The 19592-nt window shown below is 41.8% G+C and overlaps 1 protein-coding gene across 3 annotated transcripts in view; it reads left to right on the plus strand.

Moving 5' to 3' along the window:
* Positions 1-19592, plus strand: part of NALCN (sodium leak channel, non-selective) — a 295723-nt gene that overhangs the window by 244687 nt on the left and 31444 nt on the right. For all 3 annotated transcript variants that reach the window (XM_021695963.1, XM_021695962.1, XM_021695964.1), the window contains 10 exons: positions 6043-6144; positions 6563-6632; positions 9426-9517; positions 9605-9727; positions 11822-11878; positions 12119-12239; positions 12334-12465; positions 13416-13583; positions 15279-15383; positions 18938-19044. In XM_021695963.1, the coding sequence (XP_021551638.1) occupies positions 6043-6144; positions 6563-6632; positions 9426-9517; positions 9605-9727; positions 11822-11878; positions 12119-12239; positions 12334-12465; positions 13416-13583; positions 15279-15383; positions 18938-19044 (1077 nt within the window). The remainder of the gene's footprint in view (positions 1-6042; positions 6145-6562; positions 6633-9425; positions 9518-9604; positions 9728-11821; positions 11879-12118; positions 12240-12333; positions 12466-13415; positions 13584-15278; positions 15384-18937; positions 19045-19592) is intronic.

The raw sequence follows: 19592 nt of genomic DNA on the forward strand, positions 1-19592 counted from the left end.
TGTTCCCAGTGACAGATCAGACCACCCCATTTAAGAAATTGAAATGAGTTCAGCTCTGCCTCATATTGACTTGTAGGTTTCTCTTAATAGCTTCACATAGAATATAGATAAAGATTTATAAATTTTCTACTTGCAAGAAGCAGTGTCTGATTTTTTTTTTTTTATTCCTGTCTCAGGGTCTCATCTATTATGGGTATGCAGCCCATCCCTTGAGTAGCATAGTATCCTAACTGGAGATAAAATTAAGATTAACTTCCCTTTAAAAAGCATATTTCAAATACATGCTGTTCTGTTCATGATTATTTCCATGCTTCATAAGTGTGAAGTGATCAAAAAAGACGTTAAAATATTGGATCTTCACAAAATTTCAGGGTTCATTCATTTCACAAATATTTATTGAGCACCTACTGTGTACAAGATGAAGTAACAAGTGAGCAATGACAAAGTCAGCCCCTGCTCTCTTGGAGCTGTTTGGAGAGAGGCGCATATAAGGAACCAAAAGAGCAAAGTGGGTGACATGGCGGGAGCGAGTCCCTGATGGTAGAAGATGAAGCAGACCCTACATGACTTTGAAGTCATGCTGAGCTTCTAGACTTAGTCTTTCTCTGAAGAGCAATAGGATGTTGAAGATTTTAAGACAGCGATGATTAACTGTATTAGTTACCAGTTAGAACATCCTAATTAGTTACCAGTTGCTTGGTGATTGAAACAATGCAGATTAATCTCAAAGTCTCAGTCAGGAACTGGGTGTGGCTTACCTGGGTCTCTCACTAGGCTGCAGACATTTTGACTTGCTCGGGAGGAATCCCCTTCCTCGCTCACTCTCCCATTCTTTTTTTTTTTTTTTTTAAGATTTTATTTATTTGACAGAGAGAGACAGCGAGAGAGGGAACACAAGCAGGGGGAGTGGGAGAGGGAGAAGCAGGCTTCCTGCTGAGCAGGGAGCCCGATGCAGGGCTGGATCCCAGGACCCTGGAACCATGACCTGAGCCGAAGGCAGACGCTTAATGACTGAGCCACCCAGGTGCCCCTCACTCTTCCATTCTTAATAAGACTTAGCTCCCCATGAGCGGTCAGATTAATTAACCAATGCTTTGGTTCCTTCCTCGTCCACTGTTAGCAGAAGGCCACTCTCATTCCTTAAGAAGTGGGATCTCCCCATTCTACAGAGGGTGGCAATCCTCCACCCTCTGTAAAATGTTTTAAGACCAACCATGACCTGGGACAACGTGGCAGCCTGCTTCAGCAGAGCAGCAAGTGAGGGAGCAAGGGACAGTGAGGAAGATGAAATGCATGTCTTTTGTGACCTATCCCATCCCATTAGCCTTATATTTGTTAAGAGCAAGCCACTAAGTCTTGCCCACGTTCTTGGGTTACGCCAGAGCATGAAAACCAGGGGCGGGATCATTGGGGGCCATCTGAGAAACACCTGCATGGTGACTTGCAGGTGTTCATTTCAGAGATCACTTTGCTCACAATAATAACACACAAGGTTTATTGAGAGTGGATGCGTGGAGACAGGTGAAGAGGCTCAGCTCTAGTCTATAGCATATATCGCTGTTGATCAGGCTCAGAACAGAGAAGGCTTACCTTCCAATATGACCCTCTGTCCCACTCTCCTCTCTTCTGTCCTCCATCCTCTGTAGAATGTTTTAATACCAACCACGATATGGGACAAGATAGAAAAATAAATAATAGCAACTAAAATGTAAACAAAGTGTCAGTGTTTCCAAAGACTGGCACATTCATAATCATAGCTGATCCTCCCAACTCCCTACGAAGTTGGAGGAAAAGGTGATGTTGTTCCCTATTTTACGTAGAGCACACAGAAGCTCAAGCGATGCCCATCCCCCACCTGAGGTCCCACAACCAGCAAATGCCAAGATCAGAACCATATGGTTCTAAACCTGTGTGTGCTCAAATCAACTTCTCCATTAGGCGTCCAGTCGAAGGCAGACCTTTCTGTCTGAGCTATGCTGCCGGGTGTAAAAGTACTAACCTAATGTGCTGTTTGAACCTTGAGACTAGCAAGTTCCAGATCCAGCCCCGCACCTCCCTCAGCCTCCTGTCTCCTTATACCTCCACCGCTCTGCCTCGAGCCCACTCCTGCTCTCCATCACTCTGCCTGTGAGCACGCCAGCAACCTCTTTTCCTGGGAACTCGAGGATGAGTGCTCAGATGGTCTTTAAATAACTCGCCATCTAATGTCCAACGATGACAAAAATGCCATAAGCATTGAATAACTTTGGTTAATAATATGCTACAGGAACATGGGACATAGAACTGTCCAAGTTTGTAATTATATTACTCATGTCAGAGATACTATTTGGTAGTTCGTAGTTTGGATTATAATATATGCTTGTGTATAATACAGTTGTATTTCCTTTTAAAAATAATAAAGCAGATGCTTACCATACTTTCGTGTGAACCTTGGCACCTTGTATTAGAGAATGTATAACCTCTTAGTGAAATCCAATCATGCCAGATTGAAGTGAATAGTTTTCTACCAAGCCTGTTCTTTTCCAAAATAGCAAAATATTTTACATTATCAAAGAATGTGGCAATGGCTTATGTACAAGGCTGTTTTATTTATGCAGAAACATCCTAATGTGGCCTTCTTTCTATACCTGCTTCAATGTCCAGGTGTCGTCAGGGCAGATGTATTATGCAGTTTCTTTCTCTTGCTCCCTGCATCCCCCCTCCTACCCCAGATTTATGTCCTTCCATCCAAGTTCCTCCCTTCATCCATAGGAAACCCATTTTTGGCAGCTGGTTCTTTTGTATAATGTAGTTAGATGTTTCCCATATGTTTTCTTCTAGACGGATTTATGTATCTATAGAAGAGTTGTTTCTTCTGTACCATTACCTGTTGTTTCTGTGGGAACACTATTATAGATAAATAGCTGGTTATTAACTATTATGGATGCAGTGCCTAGAAGAGAATTTTGAGTTTTAACTTTAGTAAGATCCACCACTGTCCTTAGGAGAGGAAAAAGGCTTTCAGGAGCCTTCAAATGAACTGCCCTTCATGTGCCCTCCACTCACCCCACCCCTGCAAATTGCCTTCACCCAAATGTTTATTTAACAATTTGCTAGATGAATGTAGCCCCTAGTTTGCCGCTAAGAAACTCTAGCGTTTACCAAAGAATTTCCTACTTCAAAAACCACTGTAGATAGTCAAAGGAAAGAGTGAGATATCAGAGCATTTGGTCTGAGAGACTCAACAGGAGTTGAGCTGCCAAATGAAGATGGAGACAGTTGTTGACCTTTCTCTTGGTGCAGAGATGGGGGCAGTCCTGGGGTGTGGGGTTGGACGGGGGCTCAAGAGACAGTTGCACTGAGCCCGAGGCCCCACAGGTGATCTCAGAACACTAAGGGAAGAGGGCTGCATCTCCCTGATTTCACTTTGCTTGGGTTACGTGGGTACCTTTGGAGTTCCAGGAAAAGAGGTGGTGGGTAAGCAGCCTCTGCTCAGAGAACACAAGTTTCTGGCAGGGTCCCCTCCGTGAGGAAGTGAAAACCACCAAAGTGTATGCTTGGCTTGAGCAGAACTCTGAAGTCACTTGTCACACCATTTAACTGGCCCAGAGTTACTGAGCATTTTTTTCTCTTTCTCGTCGTTTTCTGGTTTGAAATTGTACCAGCAAACACTGTTATATACACAGAAGAAAGTGATAGGAAGAGGAAATGAGAGCCAGTGGTTTTATATATTCTACACATAGGAGTGGTTGTCTCAGTCTGATTCAACACATGTTTTCTGATTGCAGGGTAGAGCTAAAAACCGGCCCCCCCATCACCCTGACCTTCTCTTACAGAGAACAAAGATGCACATGTCACGTGCTTAGCTGAAACTGCAGCCCATTTTACTGTTATGTTCCAAATTCTCTAGACCCCAGTGGGAAAGAAAGGGCTGATCTTGAGCCAAAGAGGAAAGGGGGGTTGCTTTCTCACCACGCTTCAGCCATGTTGTTGGTGGAGGGGATGGAGATGCCATAGGGTGTGGAGTCTTTCCAATAGTGGGTGCATCTCCACCCACCATGGAGACCTCCCTGTCTTGTTCAGTCAGAGGAGGGAGTCTCAGCAGGATCCACAGAGCCACCCCAGCGGGAATGGGTGTGTTAAGTTGACTTGGGTGTTGGGACACCCATGAGGTTCTAGAGTCTGTAGATGCAGTCCTAACTCTTCCCCAGCAAGAATGCCCAGGCATGCTCAGACTGGGCTGTTGGGCAAGTACCAGCAGTCCTTTATCATACGCAGCTCGAAGCCAGTGATATTCTTCCATTTCAAACAGCAGGGATGGCCAGCTCGAAGGGGTATACTGTATTCAAGTTGCATATGTTTTGTATGTAAGCCCTAAGGGCTCAGCTACTTTAGGAGGGGGAACTCTTATGACAAAAAATAAAGTTTACTAAGACAGTAGCTAAAGTTTAAGCCTTGACGTTTACACAGATGGCAGGAATCTGTAGATCTGTGCCAAGATAACACTGCTTTCCAAATAGATGTTCTCCAGATGCTTCATCATTTGCAGTCCTTGGTCTGAAGAACAATTCTTAGTCTATATACATCGTGCAAGATTGTGCTAAAGCTTTGTGAACTCAGCGTAACTTATAAGTGCGTCTTCTTGGGGGGACACCATCCTAGTCCTGGAAATAAGTACATTCTCTATCTCTCACTGCCATAAATCCTTGGTGTTCGATAAAATTTTGACTTTGGGTTTTATCTTGAACTTCTCCGTGGTGCTTATTAAACTAAGAAGAGTGATGTGGGGGGGGATGGCTCCCTGTAACGCATTTCCATTCATTGAATTTGCATGATTTTCATAGGTATTTGCTGTAATTATCTTCATTGGCATCAAAAGCATTTTTAACTACTTGAATATACACGTGATATCGTAAGAGCTGCTTCAACGTATGCTAAACAGACATGTATCTTTTTCTTGAAGATCTTGGCTCTGAGACAGACAGTGATAATCTATCTAATTCAAAGCCAATCTAGAAATGTGTTTTAGGAAACATAAGTATGAAAGTTTCATGTAAAGCAATGACAAAAGTCATGTGTTCAGGTGTTGAAAAACATGGCATCATAAGATTTGCATATCATAAAATCCTTGCATTTTAAGTCTCTGAGTTTTCTTTGAGATCAAGGTCTTGTCCTCACTTTACCAATAAGAAAACTGAGCCCAAAGGTCACTCACCTAGTCCGTGACAGTGTCGCCTGGGGACACAGGTCTCTGAGCCTCTGTATTATTTTCTCTCCACTTGACTACTATGTCAAGGGAAATGCTGTCATTTCCAGTTGGAGGGAGCTTTCTGGAAGAGGAATTTTGTTTTCTGTTCCAATCATTCACACCCCAGGTGTTGGGTCACCCAATTATCTTCCCTCATGAGCAAATCTGAAACTATACCAGCCCAGGTATGGTTTCAAGGGGGCACGTTTTAAAAAGTCTTCAGAGTTTCTCATGGCTGCAAAGAAAGTGGTAACCGGTTACCTGTAAGCCACAGACTTTAGACTGAGGTTTCTTAGGTATTAATCTCAGCTTTCATTACTTCTCTTTACCAGTCACTTTTGCCTCTAGTTTTGTTTTCCTGTTTCCCTGGAGTTCTGCAAAATCTCCTTGGAACATATACTCCATCATCCCAGAGGCCTGGGTGGACAAATCCTTCCCCAAAGGGCTGTTCTTAGAAACCTCCTTGTCTAAATTCAAAACCAACATCATGCCTACCTATGGTGAGGCTGGCCCTACTGCTTGCAGGATCCCGATGGAAGCTCCCCCCTTGGGTGGGGGGAGACGGGTCGTGGCAGGTGGGAGCTTTCTGTTTATTTCCAGCACCCCCGCGTCGCCTAGCTGTGACAGTTGTGCTTTGTAAGTGTTCTTGACACTGAGCCTCAAGCCCATTTTCCTTCATGGTTATTTGTCATTTGCTGTGTTTTGCCTGATCATTGGTGTTTCCTTAAAAATAATAGAGTAATGAGCAGTTATGTTATTATTCATCCCAAGTGTACAGATCATGCATTTATCTCGGGCTCCTTTTTTTTTTCTAGAGCTTGCACTCGACAGCGCATGCTGAGCGGATCATTTGAGGGGCAGCCAGCAAAGGAAAGGTCAATTCTCAGTGTGCAGCATCATATCCGCCAAGAGCGCAGGTAAATACACCAGGACACAAAGCTGCAGAGAAAGTAAGGAAAGGAGTTTTACAGGAAATGGTCTCTGTGCACAGCCCCGGTTAGCAGACAGGCATGTGGGAGGAACTTTGTTCTATTTGCTGATGGCAATAATAACAAAACTCACAATCAGATTCAAAGAGTCAAAAAAAATCTTTCAAAAACCTTTTCCTTTGTGATGGCCAAATTCTTACTTTTAAGGATCAGAAGGACAAGTTCTGCAATTTGCTAGATGGGATCAAAGGCATTTGAATAAACGAAAGCTTTCGCTATGAAAAGAAATGATGAGCATTTGTGACGGTATCAGAAAAGTTACTTTATTTTGTTCTTATAATGGCCATTGTTCAAAAGTCAAAATTTGGTTTTGGATGTATTGACCAGTTGGCTGTGGTTGTTTTAGGTCACTGAGACACGGATCCAATAGCCAGAGGATCAGCAGGGGGAAATCTCTTGAAACCCTGACTCAAGATGTAAGTTCTCAGCGATGCTTTGGATTTGGGAAGCATGATTATGAAAATGCATTTAAATTACTGTTTAGAATGTTCCAGCGCCTGGACCCTTCTGTCACATTGTCCCGTCCCTGTAAGACTTTATATCAGAGGGAATCAGGAGACTCAGGAAGCAAATTGAATGGCCAGTACAAAAGAGTGACCATTAACTGTTCAAAAATCCAGACATCCCACAAAGCACATGTCTTCATTAAGATAGCAACACAAAAGTGACGTGTGACTTGCCTTTGACTGACATTAAAGATGTTCAAAGCATTATATAGAATTGATCTGTATCATTAACTTTAAATCTTTACTAAAATTTCTGAATATTCTGGAATCTAGATCCAGTGTCTGTAACTTCAGGGCTTTACCTACTAGGAAATAAAATCTTACTCCTAGAAGAATTTTTCTTTCAAAGACTGCATACTATTTCCCAAGAATTTCTTTGCTTTTAGACTCTAGGTCATTCATTGATTAATTAACTGACTCAAAGAAAATATTTACCAAGTGTTTATTATGTGCCAGGTCCTGTTCTAAGTGAGGAGGAGCAGTGGGGAAACAAGACAAAACCTCTGCCTTCCAGGAACTTAAATCCCATAAGAGAGACAAAGACTAAACAAGGAAAGAAATATATAATCATTTCTGGAAGTGTTTTTTATTTATTTTCCATCATGTCTTCATTGCTGTGACAGTTTGCTCTGCATTATAAAAAAAATAAAATGATACAAAGAAATCAAAGGTGTAGATTTGGAGGCAGGGAATGTTCGAGAAGATGGTCAGTGTTCGCACCTCTGTGTTAGACCAGAGACCCGAACGAAGCGAAGAAACAAGCCACATAAAAACCCAGGCAAACCCACGGAGGCAGAAGTCTAACCTCTGGGTTAAACTCACCAGCAGCTGTACATGCCGAGGTTTCTAAGATACTTGGAAAGTACATATTAAATAATTATCATTGGTGACACCCACATTAAACTGTAGATCTTAAGTTGAGGCTAGCTAAATTGGCTAAGAAAGCAGAGTCCTGAATATTCAGAGCCAAGGATGGCATTGGAGAAAGGAGATCTAGCAAGAGAAAGGTAGCAAGCCTTTGGGTTTTTTGGGTTTTGTTTGTCTTTTTCACCACTTTACCTCTCATTTCTTAAGTTTCTGGAGTTTCCAGAATAATACAACTGCTTTCAATAAGTAGAAACTGCTATCTTAGAGTAAACTCTCCTAACTAAGTGTTCCAAGCACAATTGACGATAGAAGAAGTTGGTGATGAGAACACCTGATGCCATCATCACCAATTTTACAAGGTTCTAATTGGTGTGCACACCTGTTGGTGCCATGATTTTTAAGCCAGAGCCCTGTCGGATATGATCTACCATATTGTCTACATGGAATTGTGATTGGATCCAACACATGGCCTATGTATGCATAATTTGGGGGCCAGGCATGTTGTATGGAGAAAACTTCTACGAGAAAATTCAGAGAGACAACACTAATTCAAAGCACTTTCCTTCAGTGTGATTCACTAGAAATACATAGTCTACTTAAGAACCAAATTAGAACACGGCTTTGAAAATATGTGTTTAAATATACACAATAAAAGACCCTACCTATATAGTCTGAATTCCAGAGGCTTAGTTCTTCTTCAAAGACTTTTTATTCTATTTATTACACAGACATATAATGAAAACCTATTCCCCGTCTTCTCCATAGCAAAAAGTGATGAGGCTCTGCTAATTTCCTAAGAAATCACTCCTGATATCTTTTCCTCCATAACAGAAGCAGTTTAAAATAGTTTCATCTGTCTCACTTATTCCAAATGATAGAAGATACAGATAATGAAATCTAAGGAATACTTGCAATAATATCTATCAGGTTATTTGAGCAATGGCTGTCCATGTCCCAGGGAGTGAAAACCAGAGTCAGGGTCCTGCATGATCAGGCCCCCTCCCACCCCCCTGATCTCAGTGTCTTGTACCCTGGTGCTTGCCCTCTTGACTCTACCCACAGGGCATCTTGCTGTTCCATGTGCACACAGCTGTTCCCTGAGCATGAGGACCCACCCATCCTCTGGAAAAGCACACTTCTGTAGATACCCAGCGGCCTGCAGATCCTTCTCATCTTTGCTCAAATAACAGCTTCTTATTGAGGCCTGCTGTGACCGGTCAAACGTGGAGCCTTCTAGCACTCTCTGTCCCCTTTGATTTTTACCATAGCACTAAACATCTTCTAACACCCTCCCATATTGTGATTCAATTTTTATCTGTCTCCCCTGACTAGAATGTCAGCCCCACAAGAACTGGATTTTATCCTTTCTTTTGGCTTTTTTGCCATATCCTCAGCACTCCCAACAGTGCCTGACACATAATAGGTCCTCAATAAATATTTCTATTGAAAAAAGATACCCTTTAGAAGGAAAAAATACCCTTATTAAGATGACTGTGGTCGGGGCGCCTGGGTGGCTCAGTTGGTTAAGCGACTGCCTTCGGCTCAGGTCATGATCCTGGAGTCCCGGGATCGAGTCCCGCATCGGGCTCCCTGCTCGGCGGGGAGCCTGCTTCTCCCTCTGACCCTTCCCCCTCTCATGTGCTCTCTGTCTCTCTCATTCTCTCTGTCTCAAATAAATAAATAAATAAAATCTTTAAAAAAAAAAGATGACTGTGGTCATGAAAGATATATATATTAAAATCAAGATATTTATTTCAGCGTTTCTAAAAATGATCTTTCTGGGCCTTCAAAAAAAAATCTTCCATTTTGATGTGCCCCCTTTTATTGTATTTCTAGCATTCCAATACAGTGAGATATAGAAACGCACAAAGAGAAGACAGTGACATCAAGATGATCCAGGAAAAAAAGGAACAAGCGGAAATGAAAAGGTATGGGGTGCTATGGTCTTTCTGGGCTCTGGCTCTGGAATGACAGCCTTTCCCTCAGCCTTCCTGTACGTGAATGTCCCCTTCCAGGAAAGTGCAGGAAGAGGAGCTGAGAGAGAATCACCCATACTTCGACAAGCCTCTGTTCATTGTTGGACGGGAGCACAGGTTCAGAAACTTCTGCCGGGTGGTGGTCCGGGCACGCTTCAATGCGTAAGTGCACTCCATTTCAGCCAGGTGTTTGGCCTGCATCGTACAAACAGCAGGGGGGGTTGTCATACTAGGAAGAAGGAACATGTAATCCTAATGGGGTCACAAAATAAACCGTGGGCTAATTAATCATGCTGCTCCTTTTGGCCAAGCGGCCGACCAGGTGGAAAACAAACAAAGGTTACAAGCCGTTAACATTTATATAAAACTCACGTTTATAAAACACTGAACAGCCATTTTTATGTGCTCATTTTAAGTCACCCAATACGTTTCTGTCGGTGTTACTAACGCCACATTTTATTTCGGAAATACCGAACCAAGAGTAGACTGAATGACGCAGGGAAGGTCATTGCCCACACCTTCTTTCAGACTTGTAGTTTCTTTGTGGTGAAAATACCCTAATTGGATTATTCTAGAATAATGTAAAATAGAAATAAAGTTGACTAGTGCTTCCGTTACCAATTGTTATGAGAAGAAACCCCACTGGCCAGTGTCTCTGTCCCTACATGCATGGAAGAAATGTGTAGGAGGCCGTCGGTGTGGTCAACCAGGAGGACATTGCATTTATGATGCCCCAAGCCAATCTCAGCAGGCAACCAGTGGATGAAATGGCATTTTTGTCCTGCGCAACTTTGGTATATATCCGGAAGAGTCCTAGAGGAAGTGTGGAAGCTTTCCATCTAAGTAGTTGGATCTTCCCCCTTGGTATCATTAGTAGTATAATAGCATATCACTATGTGTTGTGGGCTGAACTGTGTGTGTCCCCCTGCCAAAAAAATCTGTATATTGAACCCTTAATCCTTGGTACCTTAGAATTTGACTTTATTTGGAAATAGCCTCTTTAAAGAGATAATTAAATTAAAATTAGGTGATTAAGGTGGGCCCCAATCCAATATGACTGTTGTCCTTATAAGAGGAGGACATTTGGACACAGACACTGAGAGAGGGGAGACAATGTGAAGACATAGGGAGAAGACACCGTCTACAAACCAAGGAGGGAGACCTGGGACAGGTCCTTCCCTCACGGCCCCCAGAAGGAACCAACCCTGCCCATACCTTCCTCTTAGACTTCTCGCCTCCAGAACTGACAGAATACATTTCTGTTGTTTAAGCCACTTGCTCTGTGCGACTTTGTTACAACAGCCCTAGGAAACTAATACAGTATAGTAATATTTCAGGGCTGGAGGACACCTCAGGAACCATTTGGTGTCATTTGTATCCCCCCTCCTCCAAGAGAGGAGGACATTTAGGTTAGCGGAGGTTAAGGGCCTTGAGCAGGGTCCACTGCTAATGCATGGCTCCCTCTGACTGGCAGTCTAGTGATCTCTCAGTTGTTCTAGAAAGACCCGCACCATTTAAAGCACCTGAGTTTTCACACAGTAAAGAAAGAAGCTGGTAGTTTAGAGTTGATTGATCAGTTCCTCAAGTGAGTGTTTCATCTGGAATCATCCTGTTGGCTGCCTCCATGCTAACATCTAATTGCTAATTCTCCACTTCATTTAGTGTGGACTTCCTCTCCTTTTGTCAGCCCTGCAGCTGATGTGGACCGAGGACGACTCTGTTGTAATTGGGAGCACACACACACAGACCGTCACGGGCTTCACTGAAGATTGATCACGGGCTCCCTGAAAGTGAAACTTATAAGTAGGGGCCCCAAGAAATTCTATATAAATCACTCCACAAGAAATCAGTTAAACACAAGAGGGGAAAGCTCTATTTAATTTCTGGAGGTTTAATTGAACAATCATGAGGAAAACTCTTGAACTAAGGCAGAGATCTTAATGGAGTGTTTTTAAATGGAAGTCAAAGTTTTTGTCACATCCATGTCAGAAATTGTTGATTGGATTCATGAATTCTCAAATCAATTATTTTGAGAAATTTTAAACTTTACTTTCACAACCATCAGCTGCAAACTCTTCTGATTTTTTTCTGTCATTTAATGTTCTCTCCCTTTGAAAGCCACACAGTTCCTGGAAATGTAATTTTACAGAGGATACAAAAGAGATTTTAGGTAGATAAAATGTTTATAAATACCATGCTGTCAAGTGAGAACACGCTTGCTTTGTTGCAGAATGTTGTGTTTGTTGTCTTTTACAGATCTAAAACAGATCCCGTCACAGGAGCTGTGAAAAATACGAAGTACCATCAACTTTAGTAAGCATCACAAAGTCCATTTTCCATGCACATTTGAAATTTCCATGTACCACTTTATGCTGCATAAAAATGTAAAGACTCCCTTTATTTTCTTGCCATATTGTGCTAAGAAATAGATAATGGGGGCTTTCAAAAAAAAAAAAAATCCAGTCACATTTATAGAATCACAGAAGGGCCATCTCTGACCTGCACGGCCTTCCCTGGAGCGTCCGTTTCTCAGTTATGTTTGGTCTTTGGCAGTGATCTGCTGGGACTGGTAACTTACCTGGACTGGGTCATGATCATCGTAACCATCTGTTCCTGCATTTCCATGATGTTTGAGTCCCCCTTTCGAAGAGTCATGCACGCCCCGACTTTGCAGGTACGGCTGCCGAATTTCAGCCCACAGCTCAGCAGAAACACGGGGTTGCAGTTTTTCCCTTCTTGATGACCCAACTGCCTGTTGCCTATTTCAGATCGCTGAGTACGTGTTTGTGATATTCATGAGCATCGAGCTTAATCTGAAGATTATGGCAGATGGCCTATTTTTCACTCCAACTGCTGTCATCAGGGACTTTGGTGGAGTCATGGACATATTTATATATCTTGTAAGTCTCCGGTTATTTCCTAAATGTAAGGTGTTGTGGCTTTGTGAACTCTCCTGCCTTTCTTGGTACAAGAGAAAGATGCGTGAGTTCCAGAGGTTTAGATGCCATTACTGAGTCTCAAGTACCACAGGCAGATGAAGGGCATGCATGTAAAAATCTAAATAAAAAGCATTAAAAATTTCCGTGGATATGGTTCACATACATCAACTACATTCTTTTACACGTAAGACATACATTAATAAGGCCTAAGACAGAAATCTTGTTCCTACCCCACAATCCTGTGGCTCCCATACAAAAAAACAAAAAAACAAAAAAAAACCCACCACCTCCATCATATAATTGATTGATGAGTTCCTCATTGCTAAAAGCAGCCTAACATGAGAGTGGTTGGAGCTTTCTTTCAATTCCAATATACAAAATACCTGGCTAGACAAGGTGACCATTCAGCTGTTCAGTTAAACTAAATTGGGAAACCATAGGAAGGGACTCAAAGACATTTCATTTTTTCTATATGTCCAAGAAGGCATAAAATCAGTGTCTTTTCCAACATAACAAGGAGAATCATGACCACTAACATACAGTATCTTTAGATCGTCAATAAAATAGTGAGAATCAGGTCAAGCATGAAGCTTAGTATCCTTGATCAAAGACATTTCAACCTGCGCCTCCAGTGTGTAGGTTGAAGTAAGGAGCAGAAATGCACTGGGGTACACACAAAGAGTGGGCACCCCCATTTCATGCCTGCAAACAGCTGATGACTTTTCCTTTGGCGTCACTAACAGGTGTAGGTGGGGTTCAGAGCTAAGAGATTGCATATATGTACCTAGTGAATGCTGGTCCTCTGGGCCATGTGATATCTCTGCTCAAGGCAAGTTGTATGCAGTTGGCTCTCAGTGTAGATAGCGAAGGATAAATTGTATAAATTCTAGGGATATGTCTTCCCTTGCTAGGTGAGCTTGATATTTCTTTGTTGGATGCCTCAAAATGTGCCCGCTGAATCGGGAGCTCAGCTTTTAATGGTTCTTCGTTGCCTGAGACCTCTGCGGATATTCAAACTGGTGCCTCAGATGAGGAAAGTTGTTCGAGAACTTTTCAGCGGCTTCAAGGAAATTTTCTTGGTACGTTACACTTACCCTTTGCTTCCAGTTCACACAGGCCGGCTCTGTAATGAAGCTAACGAGGGGGCACAGGGAGTCTTGCTTGCCAGGGGCTAAGTGTCCAATCTTGTTTATCACCAGGAGCCTATAAAAGGCACTAACCAAACACAGTCACACATTTGGAAGCTTTGCCCATGCATGCTCTGACTTGTTGGTATATCTAATTCAATGAACATTCTTAGGAAAGTTACAATGAAAGGAAAAATCCAAGAGGTCATATTTGCTAACACTTCCATTCCTAATTTGTGACCCTAATTTTTATTCTGGGTTTCAGTTTCCTTACCTAGAAATTAAAGATAAGATTCAACACCACCTACTTCACCAATATTAGCAGTTAACACATTTGGGCTCCTTATTTTATTTCATAGGTCACCAGTTTCTTACAACATAGACTATGTCTCTGATCTTTGGAGTGTTAACATAAAATAACTTAAAAAAATGTAACATACAGTTATACCCCACTTTAAGTAGCCTCAGGATACAGTAATGAATTCTTGAAAATGGGGAGAAAACATCTTTTTCATTCTTTTTAGTTGGGCAACCTTGATCGAGGGTTCCTTCCAAGAACAGGGCTACGGAAAAAAACGATGAGTAGGAAGCTCGTTGCTCACAATCGTTACAGAAGGATCTGTGCCTTACAAAGGAGTGATCAAAGGATTCTTTTTATTATTGATGAGTTCTGCTCGTGCATGGAAAACATGAATTAATTTACATAGGCTTATTTTACATCTTGCTTTCTAGAAACACACCTACGGGGAGAGAACAGCTGTGGTTGCAGTTGATTCTAGGGTATTTTAAAGACAGGTTGTGATGTTTCTGTAGGTACAGAGTCGCTAATATTTTTTTAAAGACGTATTTGAAATCCCATATTTTCTTTGTGCTAAAGCCACAACATGGTGGCTTTTCACACAGCTTGAACTGAAGGAAAAAAGGGTATCACCCGACTGCTAATATATATGCATCTTGGAGCCCTGGTAGAATTTAGCAAAGAATCTATTTGCCTTTCTCCTGATGATGTTTCTGTGAGATTTTAGTATATTTAAGGTGTATGTTTAGATGATTCACCCAGCACAGATCAGTGGTTTTGTTCAGTGTTTGACCCTTTGCTACTTTTCTCTGCTGAGACCAAGGCACCATCCAGCAGAGGGAGCACCAGTCAATTAACAGACTTGCTTTTTAGGACCCAATGATCTCACCTCCTCTGGATGCCCTCCCTGCTCACAAGAGAGCAAAACCACTGTCTCTCTAATTTGTGCTCTGCTGATAGAGGTAGGACTCCATTTGGAGAAAATGGGGGAAATAGAATTATTCAAACACTTTTCTTTGGTTCCATTAAAGTGTCGATTTCAAAATCAGAAAAACCCAAGTCGTATCAAAAATACCATAGCCCGTTTTCTTAATGGAAAGTCATGTCCAAAATATATATATATATCCAAATATATATCCAAAAAGTAAAAATCCAAAACCTGTTGTTAATTCCCTTCTTTTAACATTCCAGCAAAGCTAATTGAATGGCCCGAGGTTGAAAAGTTAGACTATCAAGACCAAGGATTTCATACCATGTTATCTGAAAAGTCATGTCCCTATCCCTGTTGAAATCAAGCCTACTATTGAATTTCTTACCCTGAGATGTGATGTCTCACCAATTTTTTTCAGGTCTCCATTCTTTTGTTGACATTAATGCTTGTTTTTGCAAGCTTTGGAGTTCAGCTTTTTGCGGGAAAACTGGCCAAGTGCAATGATCCCAACATTATTAGGAGGGTAAGATACTACTTTCTGTTGTTTGGGATTAAAATTCGGGTAGTTTGCCATGTCTCGGTCAGCACATGCCGAGGCTACTTTGAGAACCCCTCACAAAACTAAGAACTCTCTTCCCACCAACTCCTTCTGCTTAAGGCGGGCACTATGTCTCTTCTGGCTAGCACAGGTTTGTGAGATTAAAAGCACACCCCAGATTATTCTACTCTCTCCTGCTGTTCTGGTGTGAGCCTCTGTTGACACGTTTGGCATAGCCACCCTAGATTCCATATGCTTGTCCCTTCGGGCCTCCCCTAACTTAATCCTGCTTCTGTTATCACAGGGGACTCATATCAGCAAATAGCCCCCCAGAAAGGACAGGAGGCATAGTTGAAGTTTGGCTGTCGTACCACTGTTCATTGCTTCTCCACTTCAGCTTTCTCTCCCCTGGGAAGTCCAGAATCTTCCCCAGTAGGACAGCTAACAAAGACCCAAGCTTGACCACTTCTGCTACTGTCCTTTGCCTTATCTTTCTTCAGTCAGTGTTAGTAAGAGGCGGCCAGCTCCTGGACAAGCCAGTGTTTCAGTAGCTGAACATGATGAAAGGAATACATTGCATCTTGGGTAAGGTGGACAGCTCTCCTCCAAATGCCCTCTCAGAGACTCAAGTTCCTTTTGTCTTCCTTCTTTATCCACCCTTTGCTATCTTCAGAGTCTTCTCCATTTAGCTGGCAGAGAGGAGCGCAGAACCACCTCCATGTTTGAGGGTTACAGGCTGAGCCTCGAGGCAACACATCTCACTTCTACCAGTTCCACTGGAGAGAGCACGGCCTCCCAAGGCCAGATGGGAGAATGCCGTAGGTAACTCAGTGATGTAGCCTGCAGAAACACGGGCCAAGTGTGGTTATAATTAGCCATCACTGCTACACTCTCCAGTGTCCTCGCTCTTAGGATTCTGCCCTGTGGTACATGTAGATTTAAAAAGTGAGTCACGCACTGCTTATGTACAAACAGCAAAAGCATTTCCTCTTTCATCCAGGTAAAATAATGCCTTAAGTCCATTAAAATGCATGTACCCAAAGACCTAATAGAGCTTAACTATAATACATATTTCTCCATTTCCAGCAAATATGGCTATCTAATACAGATTTTTCATTGGTATGAAAATGCCTACATTTTCAGGGCTACCAATTATAAAAATGATTCCTTCTCTAATGGTTATAAAATACAGGTCACATCTTTGTCCAGTCAAAATACATTATCTCGAGTATGTTACAGTGAGGATTTCAGGAAGCGGCAGAGCAGAAGAAACACCCTAGGTGGGGCATCACCTGCGTCGCCAGAGGTTTCTGGAATTTTGATAAGCCTGAGAAGACATAACAAGGAGCATGGCATAAAGGTCATGGTGAACCAAATTAGCTAACAAGGGAGATGATAAAGAGCTGATGCATTCATCCGCACGCTCGAGTCAGGAAGGAAGGGTTATTTTAGAATCACACTGAATGGAGGCCAGAAAGATGACAACAACATTGCAAGATGAAGCCCAGGAGGAATTTTGCAGGACTCAGTATCTTAATAATGGCCTAAGCACATTGTGATTTTACACTATCTACTCATACCCACACCAAGCTAGAGATAGAGGGACAAAAGTTAAATAACTTGTCCAAGGCCACCCCAAAATAAGTGGGGAAGCTATGATTCATGTCTAGGCAGCCTAGCCCCATCATCCATGCTTTTAACTAAGATGCCAGGACACCTCACCCCATCAAAGGTTGGCCCCCGCGGGCTCAGAAAGACAAACCGGAAGGGGCCATAAGGCCAAATATATCAAGGGGACTCTACTTGATCCACCACCACACAGCCAATAGGAGTAATGTTGTAGATGAACGTGTAAAGTTACAATGGGAAGAAAACTGCAATATATTTTAATATTTTCAAAATATTTTAATATTTTACCCTATGGAAGGGTAAAAACTGTGCCATTTCATACACACATAGGAAAAAAGACTGGAAGGATATATGCCCAAATGTCAACTGTATTTGTCTTTGGGTAATATTAGGTAAGTTTCTCCATGCCTTTGAAGTTAAAGGGGTATTATTTGTGTAAGAAGGCTGTTGTTTTAAGGGATGTTACTGGTAATCCAAAGAGAAATACTGTTGGCATTAACTAAACTAGTGGAAATAAGAATGGAGAGGAGGCCCAAGCAGGACAGGGGAAAGCCGTAGATGACTCTGAGATCTTTATGCCGGGGTTGACAAGGTGCTGGTCCGTGGACAGAAATGGGGAAGGTTGGAGGAAACAAGGTTGAAGGTGACTTTAACCAGGTTAAAATTTGAAGTTCCATTGAAATATCCAAGTGTATACACATTATACCCAGGAGAGGGGTTTAGGTTCAAAATATGACAATCGTGGCCAAAGTCACAAAGATAAGACAAAATGAATAAAGACAGAAGATGAGTGAAGAACTTCTTACTCATGTTTTAAAATCTTTTAAAAACAATGTTATTGGAGATATAATTCACATATGACACACTTTGCCTGCTGGAAGTGTACAGTTGGATAGTTTCTAGCATATTCAGAGTTGTATAATAGTCCTGGAACATTTTTATCGCCTCAAACAGAAACTCTGTCTTTTAAGTTTTCCCCTCTATACCCTTATCCCCCTGACACCCCCATCCCCAAATAACCACGCATCCACTTTCTGTCCCTATAGAGCTCCTCGTTTTGGACTTTTATATGAAGGCAATCTATGTGGTCCTTAGTGGCTGGCTTCTTTCATTTAGCACAGTGATTTAAAGGTTCATCCATGTTGTAGTCCATGTCAGCACTACATTCCTTTCTAGGGCTGAATAATATTCCATGGCGTGGCTACAGCACATTTCGTTTATGTACTCATCTGTTGATGAACACTTGGATCGTTTCCACCTGTTGATCATTATAATTAAGCTATTTACAATAATAATGACATAAACATTCATGAACAGGTTGCCATGTAGATATCTGTGTCCATTTCTCTTGGGTAAAAACGTAGGGGTGGAATTGCTGGGTGTTCCGGTAATGCTTTGTTTGGTCATTTGAGGACCTGTCATGCTGTTTTCCAAAGTGGCTGCACCATTTTCCTGCCCCACCAGCAGTGTGTGAGGCATGCAGGTGTCAGGGGGATAAGGATATAGAGAGGATTCCAATTTCTGCACATCCTCGTCAAAGCTCATTATTTGACTTTTTGATCATGGCCTTCTTAGTGGATGGGAAGTGGCATCCATCGTGGTTTTGATTTGCATTTCTTGGCTGACTGACGCCGAACATCTTTTAATGTGCACATCGGCCATTTGTGTGTCTCCCTGGGAGGAATGTCTGTTTGGATCCTTTGCCTTCTTGCGAATGTTTCCAGCGCAAGCTTTCACTACTCATCTCTGCAGTCCTTGTCCCTGTTTGCTAGGTGGCTGTCCACGTCACTGTTGCCATACAAAAACCTTTGCTATTCTAGGTTAAAAGTGTTTCTTATCTTTTATCTTTTAGGAATTCATTGTCTGACCAGGCTCCCCTCTTCCTTTTTTTTTTTTTTTTCCTATTTTAGGAAGATTGTAACGGCATATTCAGAATTAATGTAAGTGTGTCCAAGAACTTAAATTTAAAATTAAGACCTGGAGAGAAAAAGCCTGGATTCTGGGTGCCCCGTGTTTGGTAAGCATATCAAAAAAATATCCTGAAGAATGCTGTATTTGTCAGTATAAGGTTTTAAATCAATATAACATGGCATGAAAAGTAATTTTGCTGGAGGTGCCAAGATGATTTTAAGGAATACAAGGCAAAGCACTGAATTACCACAGGATGCAAAAACACAGTAAATGAGCAAGCAAGTGGTACACTGAGTCCCGTGTTGCTTCATGAAACTAATGGATTATCACCCCAGTATTTTTCTAATATTTGGAAGTATGTATCTCGATTCATATAGCATTAGAAATTAGTGAGGCTTAAAAGACAAAGATTTTCTATCAAATTAAAACTAAACTCGTCCTGAGTTTATATCTTTAAGGGAGAATCTGATATCCTCATAACAGTTGTAGAGAAGCCCAAATCATAAAGCTGTTTCAATTTTAAAACCCATTTACATTGAAGGATTTCCATTATGCAAACACTGGAAAGGAATAATCAGGAACACAAATGATTATATCTAACTTTCTCTTTAAACTTCATTTTTCTTGAAAATGAGTTTTCAAAGCATTTATATC

Source organism: Neomonachus schauinslandi, chromosome 3, assembly GCF_002201575.2.
Source record: "Neomonachus schauinslandi chromosome 3, ASM220157v2, whole genome shotgun sequence".
Taxonomy (NCBI): domain Eukaryota; kingdom Metazoa; phylum Chordata; class Mammalia; order Carnivora; family Phocidae; genus Neomonachus; species Neomonachus schauinslandi.